This window comes from Pelobates fuscus, chromosome 6 (assembly GCF_036172605.1).
Source record: "Pelobates fuscus isolate aPelFus1 chromosome 6, aPelFus1.pri, whole genome shotgun sequence".
NCBI classification, from domain to species: domain Eukaryota; kingdom Metazoa; phylum Chordata; class Amphibia; order Anura; family Pelobatidae; genus Pelobates; species Pelobates fuscus.
In genome coordinates, this window is record NC_086322.1 from 269,557,766 (window position 1) to 269,575,022 (window position 17,257).

Below are 17,257 nucleotides of genomic sequence, written 5' to 3' on the forward strand. Positions count from 1 at the left end.
TAGTTTTTAAAAGTTTTTTTTTTAAAAACACCTAATCTAGGCAAAAAATAATAATGGGGATTTAGTTACATTATATGATCATACATTGCATAAGCCTGCCACAACGTCAATGTACCCCATCTTTGGCAGGTCCTACTCTCACAGTCTAATGTCTGCTCTTATGAGATTAACCACTTACTTGGGAAAAAATTCCATCTGAGGCTCTCTGCATTACAAGGCTAAATAGGGACCTGAGATGAGGCACCTGTAACAGGGAGGGGTGCAAAACCAAGGAGTTGGCTAGACTCCCAAATATATATAGGAAACATGGGGGATGATTGCACTCACCTAAACATGCTTAAATGGGGTGCTGCTGGGGGCCATATTATACAATAAACAATACACAAGATCCAGCGCACTCTCCTATCTACTAAACAGCAACTTCAATGTTGACAGATTTTATTAGTTTTTAAAAGTTTTTTTAAAAACACCTAATCTAGGCAAAAAAATAATAATGGGGATTTAGTTACATTATATGATCATACATTGCATAAGCCTGCCACAATGTCAATGTACCCCATCTTTGGCAGGTCCTACTCTCACAGTCTAATGTCTGCTCTTATGAGATTAACCCACTTACTTGGGAAAAAAATCCATCTGAGGCTCTCTGCAGTACAAGGCTAAATAGGGACCTGAGATGAGGCACACAGATCTGCACACCAGTCAAGCCATATGACTTGCTTTTCCCACAGAAATCTCACATTTGATGTTACTACTGCAAAGGATTCTGGGTGGGCATATGCAAATTAGTTCAACAAAGATTCACATTTTTAGTAGATCCTGCATTAGCGGTACAGGTTATGTAAAAGAAAACCCACAGAAGATATTAGGCCTTTGTAACAGAGACGCCAGGGCCATATTGTCATATATACCAATATATCAGAATATTAAAATATTTTTTAAATAAATCAATTTAAAAATGTATCCAAAAATATTAAATCATTTGAAAACACTTATCCATATATTAAATCAAGGAAAATGGAAAGAGAAAAAATCAGCGCTAGATTGCCACACAAGAAAATAATAGTAAGGCTGCAATCCTTAAAGGGGAGTCCCCTATAATCCCCTAATGGTAAGAAATGATGCAAAATAGAACAAAAAAAGGTTGCGCCTAAAATATACAGTAAAACATATAAGAGTGTATATAATAAATAATGTAAAATAATACAATTTAATATTAAATATTAAATGAAATATAAATGGATAATTGGCAATAGTCCAAAACACTTATCATAAGTCCATAATGGTAGATGCCATGTATAAGAACAGGGATCCTGAGGCGTAAAATGGGGTGTGTCTTCACAAAGGTGTCCTTGAAATCCAGTGAAGTAATATGTGGAGAAAAAGACAAGAGGAACTCCAATTGCACAGTATATAGATGAATAAAATGGTAAATAAAATAAAAGTAGTCTTACTCACACTTTTCAGAGCTAGAACCTAGCTCTGATATAACGCACGTGAAGTGGAATAATCCCCACTCAAGGAAATGCGGAGTAATATTGATTGGCGAGTATCTGGCTCAGACTCAACGTCCAAGTTGGTATTATTCGACCCAGGGAGGAAAAATAAAGTATATAGTGCTCTCTGTATAGTAATTAAAAGGTATAAAAAGAGAATAAATATACTACTCACAGTATATAGAGCAGGCTTGTACTGCTCAATGTAGGCGCTTGGGTGGTATCATCCCCACCTAAGGATTCTTTAGGCTTCTCGTCAGGTAGATAGTATATGTATAGTCAGGTGAAAAAGAAATCAAAATGGTTATAAAATGTTTTATGCCAAAGTATTTTCTTTATTGTAAAGTAATAAAATTAATATCTAAACGCGTTTCGCCGCAAGGGCTTCTTCAAGTAGATAATAGTAAAAAAGAGCAGTGGTGGCATGACCCCCCCAACTCCATGCCACCCAAGATCTCCCTATAACCCATCCTCCTCCTACATCCCTCCCCTGGCAGTTAGGAGGAGTGATGTCAGTGAAGGAGGTTTGGACTGAGGGGAACAGAGGTAAGTTTATGTTTCATTTATTTATATTACATTTGCATGGGGGCAAAAATAGGAAGGGTTGTTCGTACCAAAACCAGTGTTTTTTTTTTTGTTTTAAAAACACTGTTTTTTAATTTGAGTAACCGTTCAATTTTAATGATTACTCTGAGACTTACAGCCAAATGTCACCACAGACTTCCGACTTCTCCACCCGTCACCGCTCCTCCAAACTGGGCTTGGAGATAAGCGCTTCGGCGGCCTGGAATGCCTGGCCCGCCGACCGCCAGCTGATGCATCCGCCATCTCCCTGGGACTCAGAGCCGCCTCTGGATCAGGCCCTCGCTCAACACCAGTCAGTACGTCCTCCAGAGAAGTGCTCCGTGTGATTCGAGGTACGTCTGCTGCAAGGCCACCATAGCATTCTAGGAAATGGCTATTGCAGCAGCATCGATGCCCTGAAGTTCGCTTCCTGAATTAAAGTATAGTATTAATTCCCATTTTTTTTTATATACCGTATATACTCGAGTATAAGCCGAGTTTTTTAGCACATTTTTTGTGCTAAAAAACCCCAACTCGGCTTATACTCGAGTCAGAGTCTGTATTATGGCAATTTGCATTGCCATAATACAGACTGGGGGGAGAGGGGGGCTGGCAGAGCTGTACTTACCTTTCCTGCAGCTCCTGTCAGCTCTCTCCTCCTCCGCGCCGTCCGTTCAGCACCTCGGTCAGCTCCCAGTGTAAATCTCGCGAGAGCCGCGGCTCTCGCGAGACTTACACTGGTTGCTGACAGAGGGAGCTGCACGGACGGCGCGGAGGAGGAGAGAGCTGACAGGAGCTGCAGGAAAGGTAAGTACAGCTCTGCCAGCCCCCCCTTCCCCCCCACTGAACTGCCAATGCTGGACCACCAGGGAAGGAGCCCCCCTCCATGCTATGTATCAAGCAGGGAGGGGGGACGAAAAAAATAATAATTAATAATAATAAAAAAAATAATAATAATTAAATAAATAATAATACTAAAATAATAATTAAATTAAATAAAAAATAATAAATAATAATACTAAAATAATAATAATTAAATTAAATAAAAAAAATAATAAATAATAAAAAAAAATTAAAATAATAAAATAAATAAAAAAAGCATTGCCCACCCCCCACCAAGGCTCTGCAACACACACACACACACACACACACACACACACTGCACTCATAAGCACACTGCACTCATACACACACACTGCACTCATACACACACACTGCACTCATACACACACACTGCACTCATACACACACACTGCACTCATACACACACACTGCACTCATACACACAATGCACTCATACACACACACTGCACTCATACACACACACTGCACTCATACACACACACTGCACTCATACACACACACACTGCACTCATACACACACACTGCATTCATACACACACACACTGCATTCATACACACACACACTGCATTCATACACACACACTGCATTCATACACACACACTGCACTCATACACACACTGCATTCATTATACACACACTGCATTCATTATACACACACTGCATTCATTATACACACACTGTAAATAAATATTCAATTAATATATTTTTTTTTAGGATCTAATTTTATTTAGAAATTTACCAGTAGCTGCTGCATTTCTCACCCTAGTCTTATACTCGAGTCAATAAGTTTTCCCAGTTTTTTTGGGTAAAATTAGGGGCCTCGGCTTATATTCGGGTCGGCTTATACTCGAGTGTATACGGTATATATATACTGCCAGCTGTCCAGTAAAGTCAGGATCCCTGCACTTTTCCTAGCTACCTGGTAAGTCCCCACCCAGTAAGCCCTTATATATCTATTCCACACTTCGTAACAATTGCATCTATATTGTCCCAACCCCTTATCTCTGGCAGCAGTTATGCCCCATTTCCTTGACAGTCCAGGGCGGTTCTTTCTAGTAAACTGCAGTCCTTCCCAAAACTTGAAAATGTTGGCTTTCACAATAAGCATTGGAGTTAAAAAAAAAAAAGCAAAACTAAAAATTTCAATATATTAAAGCAATCCCTAGAATTGTTACGGGTCTCAGGACAGGTGCAATTTTCTAGTAAACTGCAGACCTTCCCAAAGCTTGAAAATGTTGTCTTTCACAATAAGCACTGGAGTAAAATAAATAAATAAATAAAAAATTTTCTTGTGGGTTGATATTATTTGCCACAGTAAGAAGATGCTCCCATTTTTGAAAATGACTCATTGAAAACGATTGCTGTCAAACCCCGTGTTAACTTACAATTCTTGCTAAGCAAGTTATTTTAATCCTTCTTCAATCATGAGCAGATACAATTGTTTTGCATTTTCATAATAACTCATTATACAATATATAAATATAACAAGGGAGTGGGGGGGTGGGAGGGTTGGACTGCTCTCTTAAGTCACTCCCGGTCTCGGTATCTAATTGAGTGTCAGAAACTATATTGTTACACTCATTGCTGGTAAATAGGCACACGTCACAAACAATTAAGCAGAAGGAATAACTCAATCTGAATTTTACCACAATCCACCAGTTGGGAGAACACACAGCAGACATGGCAGGTAAGTGCAAATCTCCTTGAGAGCTTTATTCGTATACTCTTCGAACAAAAAAATGATATTTACGATGCTTCAGTGCGTTATTACCTTAGTAAATCTGATTATATGTTTCTTTGTCGATACCACACACCTGCACATCTGACAAGAGGGTGTGAACTGTAATTTTTCCCATAAACGATTGGGTGTTGGTAACTTGGTTATATTATAATGTAATATGATCCATCATATAATAATGATAGATATACGTTGTATCATTATATATATATATATATATATATATATATATATCTTAATATCGACTGCATAGCACAGTGGTAATGTCACCGACTTTGAACTGGGAACCTGCAGAGAATTGTCCACCTGAATCCATACCCCAAGATGGCATAACAACAAGGGAAATGGATGTAGAAAAACTAGCAGTCATTAACCTGCGGACAAGACTACTGGAGAGCAACCACCAGACAGCATACTACCTGTAGTTAAAGAAGCGTTGTCCACAACCCCATCCTGCACCATCACAGAAACAAACAGGCTTATATTTGCCACATCATTAGTGGTCCTGCAGCTACTTGACTACAAGATCAGACTTAAAGAGAAGCAGTGCCCACCATGGAGACTACGACTGAAATCCAAGATAAACACAGCACGGAACTGCTAAGATACTGCACAGAACCCTCAAACTCCCAGGCCTCTGGGACCCGAGAATGAGGAATAAATATACCACCCAGGAGGGGTGAGAAAATCATTTAAAAAAATAAAAATTTTATATATGTTTATAAGATGCCAAAATACCAGAGAATTGCAGTATGCAATGATACCTTTTTTTTTTTGGACTAACATAATATTTCAAAGACTAATATTATGTTGTCCAATAAAAAAATGTATCATTGCATACTGCAATACTCGGATTGCAATACTGGTATTTTGGCATCTTGTCTACTGGACTAATATGGCTAATACAATTGCGTGTGTGTGTGTATATTTATATATATATGTAAGGCCTTGGCCTGTAGTTGTGGGAGGGGCTTGAATTCCCTTTAAAAGGGCGGCCAATCCTCTCCCACCTTACCATGGACAGTCTGGCGAATCACCCCTCCCACCGCTCCCTCTATTCATATCACCCTCTAAGGTGGGCCCACTTTTATTACAGGCCTACTGCACTGTCGGTTCCGGCACACCACAACCGACTGGTGTCATTTGAATATGTCTTTTGGTTATAATATGCCATGTTACACTATTATCACGGCAAGTGCCCCGACTACAAATATATATACAGGGAGTGCAGAATTATTAGGCAAATGAGTATTCTGACCACATCATCCTCTTTATGCATGTTGTCTTACTCCAAGCTGTATAGGCTCGAAAGCCTACTACCAATTAAGCATATTAGGTGATGTGCATCTCTGTAATAAGAAGGGGTGTGGTCTAATGACATCAACACCCTATATCAGGTGTGCATAATTATTAGGCAACTTCCTTTCCTTTGGCAAAATGGGTCAAAAGAAGGACTTGACAGGCTCAGAAAAGTCAAAAATAGTGAGATATCTTGCAGAGGGATGCAGCACTCTTAAAATTGCAAAGCTTCTGAAGCGTGATCATCGAACAATCAAGCGTTTCATTCAAAATAGTCAACAGGGTCGCAAGAAGCGTGTGGAGAAACCAAGGCGCAAAATAACTGCCCATGAACTGAGAAAAGTCAAGCGTGCAGCTGCCAAGATGCCACTTGCCACCAGTTTGGCCATATTTCAGAGCTGCAACATCACTGGAGTGCCCAAAAGCACAAGGTGTGCAATACTCAGAGACATGGCCAAGGTAAGAAAGGCTGAAAGACGACCACCACTGAACAAGACACACAAGCTGAAACGTCAAGACTGGGCCAAGAAATATCTCAAGACTGATTTTTCTAAGGTTTTATGGACTGATGAAATGAGAGTGAGTCTTGATGGGCCAGATGGATGGGCCCGTGGCTGGATTGGTAAAGGGCAGAGAGCTCCAGTCCGACTCAGACGCCAGCAAGGTGGAGGTGGAGTACTGGTTTGGGCTGGTATCATCAAAGATGAGCTTGTGGGGCCTTTTCGGGTTGAGGATGGAGTCAAGCTCAACTCCCAGTCCTACTGCCAGTTTCTGGAAGACACCTTCTTCAAGCAGTGGTACAGGAAGAAGTCTGCATCCTTCAAGAAAAACACGATTTTCATGCAGGACAATGCTCCATCACACGCGTCCAAGTACTCCACAGCGTGGCTGGCAAGAAAGGGTATAAAAGAAGAAAATCTAATGACATGGCCTCCTTGTTCACCTGATCTGAACCCCATTGAGAACCTGTGGTCCATCATCAAATGTGAGATTTACAAGGAGGGGAAACAGTACACCTCTCTGAACAGTGTCTGGGAGGCTGTGGTTGCTGCTGCACGCAATGGTGATGGTGAACAGATCGAAACACTGACAGAATCCATGGATGGCAGGCTTTTGAGTGTCCTTGCAAAGAAAGGTGGCTATATTGGTCACTGATTTGTTTTTGTTATGTTTTGTTATGTTTTTTGAATGTCAGAAATGTATATTTGTGAATGTTGAGATGTTATATTGGTTTCACTGGTAAAAATAAATAATTGAAATGGGTATATATTTGTTTTTTGTTAAGTTGCCTAATAATTATGCACAGTAATAGTCACCTGCACACACAGATATCCCCCTAAAATAGCTATAACTAAATATATATTCTATATATATCATTTTTTATTATTTATTTTTACTTTTTATACTTGTTTTTTTTTATATTTAACTTTTTCATAGTATCAAAATGGTTTTGATGGGTAAACAAATGTAAATGACATTTAACTTGCCATTGCCAACCCATCTTGCTATGTACAATTTTCTCTGCAACTTTAACTTGTACCAAAATAAAACTTGTCCTAAAATAAATGAAATTTGAAAATGTCTAAACATTAAATTAGCCACTCCCCTCTGTCAGATGATTTCTCATTCATTGGGGAATACAGGTACTCTACAATGAACAACTTAAAGTAGTCAAATGTATGTGATCTGATGGATACAAGGCAAATTCGAAGAAATGGGGACCTACTGAAATAGAATTAGAATCTACTCTTGAGCCTTAGCCCAGGAGTTAAGCATAATTGATGCATTATGTTTGCTTTCACAGTTTTGCATATTATGCATTTTATAATTCTTATATACTTTACAATAGGACAACATTTGAACCTTGTATAAAAATGTGGGCCATATTGTGACTTCAATTTTAAAACCAAAATGTTGTTACAGTTTTTTTAAGTTTATTCGTTTTTTTTCTGCACATTTACTTTATACGCTGAGTTTATTGGTGCAAAGATTTGTATTTAATCCACTGTGTTGACTGATGCCAGCATATGATATTTTAGACATGTGATTACATGACCTCCAGTTAAACCATATAAGCAAATATTGTGCTACAGCAAAAAGATTACATTTGTTTGCTCTATATAGTTCAGTCTGATTTTAATGATTAAGTATGGGATGCAATACTTTGTACAATATATGAAATCAGTATTAAATAGCATTTGTAATATATAATGTAATATTGCAAGAATCATTAAAGGACCCCTATAGTGCCAGGAAAACATACTTGTTTTCCTGGCTCTATAGTGTTAATAGTTCCCCCCCCCCTTTCCCCCCCACCCTCAGGGTCCCACTCCCGCTGGGCTGAAGGGGTTAAAACCCCTTCAGCCAGTTACCTTTCTCCAGCGCAGGGCTCCCTCGGCGCTGGGGAACTCTCCTCCCTCTGCCGACATCGGCGCCGAATGCGCATGCACGTCAAGAGCCGCGCGCATTGAAACAGTCCATAGGAAAGCATTTCTCAATACTTTCCTATGGATGTTCTGCACGCTAGATGCGAATTTCGCATCCAGCGTCGCAAAAGCGCCTCTAGCGGCTGTCAGGTAGACAGCCACTAGAGGTTGGATTAACCCTGCAATGTAAACATAGTAGTTTCTCTGAAACTGCTATGTTTACATCTGAAGGGTTAAAACCTGAGGGACCTGGCACCCAGACCACTTCATTGAACTGAAGTGATCTAGGTGACTATAGTGTCCCTTTAATTATCAACGTGTCATAATTACATTCTTATAGCCAGGGGTCAAGTCCTGGGGGAAAAAGTGTGGGAACTCACCCAAGATTCCCGCCCCCTTAACCCCTTAAGGACCACACTTCTGGAATAAAAGGGAATCATGACATGTCACACATGTCATGTGTCCTTAAGGGGTTAAAAGATAAAAAAAAATTAAATTACACTCCTATGCATATAGTGCAGTGCATGTATAATGAATGTAGTGTGTTTGTAGTGAATGCAGAGTATGAATAATGAATGTAGTGTGTTTGTAGTGAGTGCAGTGTGTATAATGAATGTAGTGTATCTGTAGTGAGTGCAGTGTGTATAATAAATGTAGTGTGTTTGTAGTGATGACAGAGTGTGTATAATGAATGTAGTGTGTTTGTTGTGAGTGGAGTGTGTGTATAATGAATGCAGTGTGTTTGTAGTGAGTGCAGATTGTGTATAATAAATGTGGTGTGTTTGTAGTGAGTGCAGAGTGTGTATAATGAATGAAGTGTGTTTGAAGTGAGTACAGTGTGTATAATAAATGTAGTGTGTTTGTAGTGAGTGCAGAATGTGTATAATGAATGTAGTGAGTGCAGTGTGTATAATGAATGTAGTGTGTTTGTAGTGAGTACAAAGTGTGTATAGTGAATGTAGTGTGTCTGTAGTAAGTGTAGAGTGTGTATAGCGAATGTAATGTGTTTGTAGTGAGTGCAGCATGTGTATAATGAATGTCGTGTGTTTGTAGTGAGTGCAGAGTGTGTATAATGAATGTCATGTGTTTGTAGTGAATGCAGTGTGTATAATGAATGTAGTGTGTTTGTAGTGAGTGCAGAGTGTGTATAATGAATACAGGGTGTGTATAGTGAATGTAGCGTGTGTATAATGGATGCAGTGTGTGTAGTGAATGTACTGTGTTTGTAATGAGTGCAGAGTGTGTATAATTAATGTAGTGTGTGTAGTGAGTACAGTGTGTATCGTGAATGTAGTATGTTTGTAGTGAGTGCAATGTGTGTATAATGGATGCAGTGTGTGTAGTGAATGTAGTGTGTTTGTAGTGAGTGCAGTGTGTATAATGAATGCAGAGTGTGTATAATGAATGTAGTGTGTTTGTAGTAAGTGCAGATTGTGTATAATGAATGCAGTGTGTGTGTGTGTGTGTTTGTGTTGGATGGTGTGTGTGTGTGTGTGTGTGTGTTTGATGGTGTGTGTGTGTGTGTTGGATTGTGTGTGTGTGTTTGATGATGTGTCTCAACTCTGCCAACCTCTGCAAAGCAGAATGAAAGCAATGCCAAAACACGCATGGGAATGTGTGGCATTTCTCTGCAGATGCTCAAGCAAGCATAAATGTTAATGGGGCAATCAACACAAAAGTGCTGCAGAGGTGTGTACATACTCTATTCTGTAATTCTGTACACCCCACTGTAAAGTACTACAGTAACATTTAAAAGAACAAGGATATAAAAAGTACTTTCCTTTAATGAACATGTAAGCCACCACTGCAATGGAAAGCAGTATTGCGATGTTATTAACAAACAATCCACAGTAAAAAGTAATCAACCATTTAATAGATATACCCCAACACACTCATTTAATTTTTTTTTCGGGGGGGGAGGTGGGGTGTTAGATTCCATTTTACAGCTACTGTATGCTCTACACTTTTTATCCGACACAGACATTCCCATCTGTGCTGGACATTGTCCATATAGAGGATTCTGATTTAAAAATCCTTCGGAAAACCATGCATTCACACCTGACCAAACATGCATTTCCGAATAAACTGTATTACAAGTGTATGAATGGAAGCATTAAGATCGTCTCAGACCACCAAGTCCGATATAAACTATAGTCTAAAGGGAGTGGGGCAGTAAACCTCGGTCAGCTGTCTGACTGACATCTGGGATGGTGTAAAAAAAATGTGTTTTATAAAAGATTTCTCTTTACCTCAACTCTTAAAAAAAAAAAAAAAAAAAATAGCAGTAATTTTTAAATCCTCCAAATACAAGGGAAGCAAGCGAGTTGTAGTGCTTTAAGAGCTTGGAATGTTGGCTCATTTTAGGAGGTTTCTGTAAATCATCAAATATGTTCTACCTGTTTATATCTAAATTGCATACTTTGTTCTAATAAGCTATATTTTTACCATGCATTATATGATTGTTAATCAAAATATTTATATAAATTACTTAGCCTACACTGCATACACACATACACTAGCAGACATACACACACATACATACATACACACACTAACAGACATACACACACACACACACATACACATACGCTAACATACATACACACTAACAGACATACACATACACTAACAGAAATAAACACATACACACAGACATACATACATATATACAAATTATTAAAATTAACATTTCCCACCCACCCACTCAGCCTCCCTACCTTTTAGGAAAGCTGGCATGGATGGGTCCCTGGGGTCCAGTGGGGCTGCATTGAGGCGGGCTGCTCTCTCCCTGTCATGGGGGGGGGGCACCTGATTGCCCCCCCGGCGGGCTGCTGTCTCCCTGTCACACGCGGCGAGGGAGCTGTGTCCTCTCTGCTCCCTCTCGCCGCGTGGGTTGTCTACTGATGCAGGGAGCCGGAATATGACGTCATATTCCGGCTCCCTGCATCAGAAAACGGCGCGCGGCGAGAGGGAGCAGAGAGGACACAGCTCCCTCGCCGCGTGTGACAGGGAGAGAGCAGCCCGCCGGGGGGGCAATCAGGTGCCCCCCCCCATGACAGGGGGAACACAGGGAATTTGGGAGCGGCATTTTTTGCTGCCCCCTGAGTGCCTGCAGGGGGAACGGCGTTCCTCCTGTGAAAAAAGTGCAGGAACGCCGTTCCCACGCGTTCCTGCAGGACTCGAGCCCTGCTTATAGCTTTAAAAACACAAACAAATAGGTGAGAGAACTTTGTAATGATGATTGCTTATTTTTGCTTTTGCAATGTTGTGTTAAGAAATTATTATTATTATTACTGGCATTTATAAAGTGCCAACATATTGTGCTTAGTGGAAATGATATTCCTTTGTTTCTGTTAGCTGTGTTGGTGGATTGAGGCCCATGGAACAGCAATAGCGATAGACAAAGTTGTGTGAAGGGGGTGGGAACATACTTGAGGGGTGGGTATATACTTGCATATAACTTATATTTTTCCAATCAGCTAAAATAATAATTATATGTACATGAAATTGCTTCGTATGTGTAGGGGAATGACTTCTGAATTCCCAATGAAAGTGGGGCAGGTGAGGGCATATTGAGATTTTAAACCTCCCTTTTAGTAATATTTCCGAATTTTATGAAAACCGGTGCTTTGTGACTATTACAAATTCTATACTTTAGGATTATTATATATATTACTATAGGATTTGAATACAAAGGCACTGATTTTAATATGAGAACCAAATGCATGCTAACAACTGCTGCAGATTCACTCAGGCTGATCGAATTCCAACCGTAATTGGCTTTAGTAAATATGAGAAATGCAATTGCAGTCACTTCCACTGGATTATCTTCAGATGAATCTGTTTTGTAGTGAATAACCCTGGCTGTATATTACTGAGGGAAGAAGGTTACAATATGCAAAGCACAAGCAGTGTCACTGAAGCACACTGCAAATCAAAGAACCTGTATTTCACAAAAAAAAAAGAATAAAAAAGGAGTGAGAAAAAAATGTAATCTGTCAATTATAGTTTGTATAAATGGCACTTGCAGTATGAACCGTTTATTTTTACTTTATAATTTTATTTTATTTTTTTACTAGCCTGAGCCTCTAAACTAGCATTTGGTTGAGTACAACATTGCTAATGGAAAGGGTGGTAGTGCTAATGGTGGTGGTAGTTGTAGCAGAGCTCACTCATACTCACTCATACGCAACCTCTTGTATTTGTCTGTGCATATTGTAAAGTGCCTTTAATTATATTCAGTACAATAATCCCAAGCATATCAAGTCTGACAGCATATTAGAAATACTTATTGTTATTAAATCTTGTAACAGTTTCTGACTAAATTTAAAATTGATTCTAATGAAAACGCAGCATGTTGTAAACTGTATTTTGAGCCAAATTATACAATGTGTGCTACGTACAATAATTTAATGCACACAGTGTTTGCGATGTGTACAGATTGCAAAATCTATGTAAAGGGCAGATTAGATGTTTTCACCAGCCTTTGAGAAGCTTTCCATACAATAACTGATTATGGATTACAACATAGAGCAAAATGGAATATCTAAACTAAACATTGCATTTTCTGTTTTGATAATAAACTATATACAAGGAGAAAATCATCATGTCGGATGAAAGAAGAGCATGAAAGAGAAGAAAAAAACATTAGATTATTCAACAGTCCATTCCCAGCATAGTTAAATGGTAGCAACTAAAGAATAGAACAAATCCAATTATTGGCTAAATTAACTACAAGCTAAACTGTGTTACATCTAAAAGCAAATAGCCATGCGAACATACCACATCAACTAAACAGGGCTCAACAAGGTAAATATACTTCCAGTAAAAAAACAAAACTTCAAATTAGGACTAATCTGGTGCTCATTTCTGTTTTATTATATAATATTACAGTATTATTATATATAGTATATATTAAATATTTGAAATTGCTAAAATAATATTATTCATAAAATATTTTGTAAAATATCATTTAAGGATGTATACACATCCTACTATCAAATGATAATAATGGCCAATAGCTCAAAACCAGTTGTTACAAAAACCATGAGGACAAATGTCTAAGACCAAATAAATGTCTCAGTTAACGCTTGAAGGGATTCTATAGTGTAAGAATACAAATCTTTACTCCCAAAACTATAGTGTCCTTTTTTTCCCCTCTGTCGCACACAAAGGGTTAAAAAAAAAAACCTTTAGTCCAGAGCCAATGTCCGATCGTCATCCGACAGGGGGACCTAATGCGCATGTGCGGCTCAATGCATGTGCGGCTCAATATGCGGCTCAATTTCCAATGGGGTTTTCACTATTGCTGGATGTCCTTGTTTGGACATAGGTAAAGACCTCAATATAATGGTGGAAGAGATAATCCTACACTTAGTCCTACTCTTTTGACCTCAACTATAATTTTCCCATCTGCCTGTATTCTAACTTAAGGTCTAAATAATATTTCAGTCAGTGTTATACATGACAGGTGAGAACTTGTCCAAACCATTTTTCACAAAAACAGAAACTTTTTGAACATCTGAATTTCCAAAGAATGACGGCCTGGCTCAGCAGAATTTCGGTACCAAAAACCAGATTCAAGAACTGTATCAAACAAACTAAAATAGGCCAGTCAGTGTACTGAAAATATATATTTAATATCATATTATGGGTATATTTTGCAGCACACTGGTTGGTGCATTTTCCCACCATTTGGTTCATAGGTCAAGTGAGAAAAAGTAACTAAGAAGAAAAAACAGAAGCAAAAAAAAAAAAACTATTTTCCCCCTCTTTTTCTCGCTTGTCACTTGATCTTTAAATTCACCATTAGAGACTGTATCCTAGACATCAATCATCTTTTTTTTTTTTCACCAATCATTTCTTTTTGGCAGCATGCTCAGTATTCAGAATCATGAACTGAAATGAAGATGCTCGTCCAGTGCGTGTTTTGGTTGGTTTGGTTACATTTCAGGTCAGAGTTCTGGAATGCCACCACTCACCTGATTGACCCAAATTCAGATAAATTTGCAGTTTGTACCGAAACGAATCACCAAGTCTAATCAATGTTAATTTTTGTAATATGGGTTAATAAGGGTGTAAACTGTGGGCTTGTCCATTGAGCTGCTTGGGACAGTATCATCCAGCAATCAATAGGCCAGAAAGGTTTAACGTAATGTTCAACAAGTAAACATTAGTAGTAGGCTAAATTAGTTTCCATTTAGGTTTCTATTTGCTAACACTGTCAGGGGGCCGTGTTGGAGAACATTGTAAACAAGTCTGAAAATGATCACTTCAGCACCCGTGCAGATAGTTATTACAAAAAAGCAACCAAAAACTAGTCTATAAATAATTGAAAATTTTCTAAAAATAAATTATTAAAATACACATTAAAGCAATATCTGCATTATATCAAAGTTGTTTTGTATCTGTCTTTTAATAATTAAGTTAATTGATGGCTGTTTGAAGAAGCTGTTGAGAGCAACTGACATGTCACAAACTTGGGTCATTTGTGATAAACACCCCATCTGAGTATAGCTCTGTGACATGCTCAGTCTGATCCAAATAGAGATTTCTGACATGCACTGGTGCAAATACAAAGTGCTTATGGAGCTTAGACTGACCCTATTAATATATGACAGACGCACAGTCAGATTTACCGGTATATGCGCTAACCTTACCCTGAACCCCATTAAGACAAGGACACAGGTTATACTGTTGGAAATATTAGTCCACAGCTTTATTAATTATTAATTAATTAAACAAATAAATAACAAATAGGGTCATTGCCAACAAATATTATTAAAGCCAACATGCCCCCATATACATAACATACCCCTGGCAATGACCCCACAATAATAATAATCTAATTAACATATTACCACAAAAACTGGCCGTCCAATATGACCACATTTCCACCAGATTAAATTATAGGGGTGTACCAAGACACCACTACGCGCACAAGTTCAATTGTAGGGTGTACCAAGACACCGCTACACCCCCAGGTTCGGAGCCACCACTGGGCTTGAACTTACCAACAAAGTGTAACACTGCCTAATCCACACTAAACCTCCACATGCCCACTTCCTCCTTCATCTACCCCCCAATTTAACCAGGCCATTCCCTGCCGCTGTGAAAAAAATTGAAAATGTTATAACCTAACCAAAGTCAGGGAGGCTGGGAGGGACAACTGACAGGTAAGTTTAGGTTAAGTTAAGATGGCCACCTCACAAAATGGCTGGTATAAATACTTCCATAGTAGCTCTGCCCCACCCAGCTTGCTAGCTGTCACTTAACTTCCCTTGGCTGTTATGTCTACCTCCAGACTCTGTCAATGCCCGCTCCCCTAGCTGTGCTGATCCATGGGCTACATTACAGCTTCAAGCCCTTATCTTGGCTTAAAAAGGTGGCTTTATTTTTACATAATTTGATGAAATGCCTTACCAAAATTAATAGACCTAATTATCAAATATTTGCTCACAAAGCTTGCAAATAAAGCACATACTTTTTTTTTCCTGACCAAAGCATTTCAGTCGTCGTACTAACTTTTTTTTTTTTTTTTTTTATGATAAAACACACAAATGCAGAGGGACATTGTATAATGTTGGCTTTTTATGAATGGCAAATAGAAAACGTATTAAAAAAAAAAAAAAAAACTACAAAATAAGTTCTAGACAACACTGAGTTTTATCAACACATAAAATAAGATCTCCAGCTGACAACGTAATAATCTTATATGTAATCTTACTCCAGTTTCAAAAGGAGAAACTACTTTTGTAGAGGTTGTGACATTACTGTACTTCGTAACACTGTACTTCGTAACATTATATTGCTAAAATTCCACAAAGAAAATTTCATTAAATTGAACTTGTGTTTGCAATTTCAACTAAGCAATGTATATACATTTCCACATCTACTCAAAGCGTACCTTGTCCTCCACACATTTTCTGAAAGTAAAATAAATACCATGTAGTTAAAAGTGAATTGTCACTTCTCTGGATTTTTACCTTATATTTACTTATCGCTATATTAAACATACATGTATTTGTGAAGTTATGCAAATAAATTAAATGTAGAAACCCGTACCTCCTTATCCTGTAACTGGGCACTTCCGCATTGTCCAGCCATTGGTATAATCTCCTCTAATTGATTATCATTTGCATCTGAAAGAGGGAGATTACAGGGATCAGGAGCAATTACAATATATAACAATATTTTACAATATTTCAATATTGCTTGCAAGGTTTCCTGTGATTTTGTCTTGCCTGAACTCGATTATAATATTAAATGCTAAATATTTAATATAAAAATAAATGGATCATCTGGTGAAAAAAAGGTTATCAGTTAAAGTTATTAGTTATTGTCAAATAATCATTCAATCGCAGAATTTTCAGAGTAGAGGCAGTTCCACTTGTATATTGCAATGTTACCTTAATTAACCTTTGCTGCTGACTGTTTCGAATTCTTGGTACAGCATGCATGTTAGGCAAACAGCTTGTTACGCAATGCAAGCATTATTTCCACATGAATTTATTAGTACACAGGCAAGTACTGCTCAGGTCTGCCATCAAGTGAATACTTGAGGTACTACTGCTCATTACTGCCAAAGGTACACTTCAGTCACCAGAACAACTACAGCTTAATGCAGTGGTTATGGTATCTATAGCCTGTCCCTGCAGGCTTTTCAATGTAAACACTGCCTTTTCATTGCTACCTTGTAACACCTGTTGTGGCTGTCACTCACTATGGCATTTTGCCGTGCATGCACAATAGCCTCCCAATGCTTTCCTTGATGATAAAAAAAAGAGGGTCCGGAAGCCTAAGTATTTATTTCAGAACTATAGTGTTAGGAATACATGTTTCTATTCCTACCACTATAGCGTTCCTTTAT

General features: G+C 38.4%; 1 protein-coding gene across 1 annotated transcript in view; it reads left to right on the plus strand.

The window, feature by feature from the left end:
- The first annotated feature begins 4,472 nt into the window (after positions 1-4,472).
- The window catches only part of LOC134614865 (protein-glutamine gamma-glutamyltransferase E-like), a 65,456-nt gene continuing 52,671 nt past the window's right edge, over positions 4,473-17,257 (plus strand). The window contains exon 1 of the mRNA XM_063459107.1: positions 4,473-4,612. Coding sequence (XP_063315177.1) covers positions 4,606-4,612 — 7 coding nt within the window. The 5' untranslated portion in view covers positions 4,473-4,605. The remainder of the gene's footprint in view (positions 4,613-17,257) is intronic.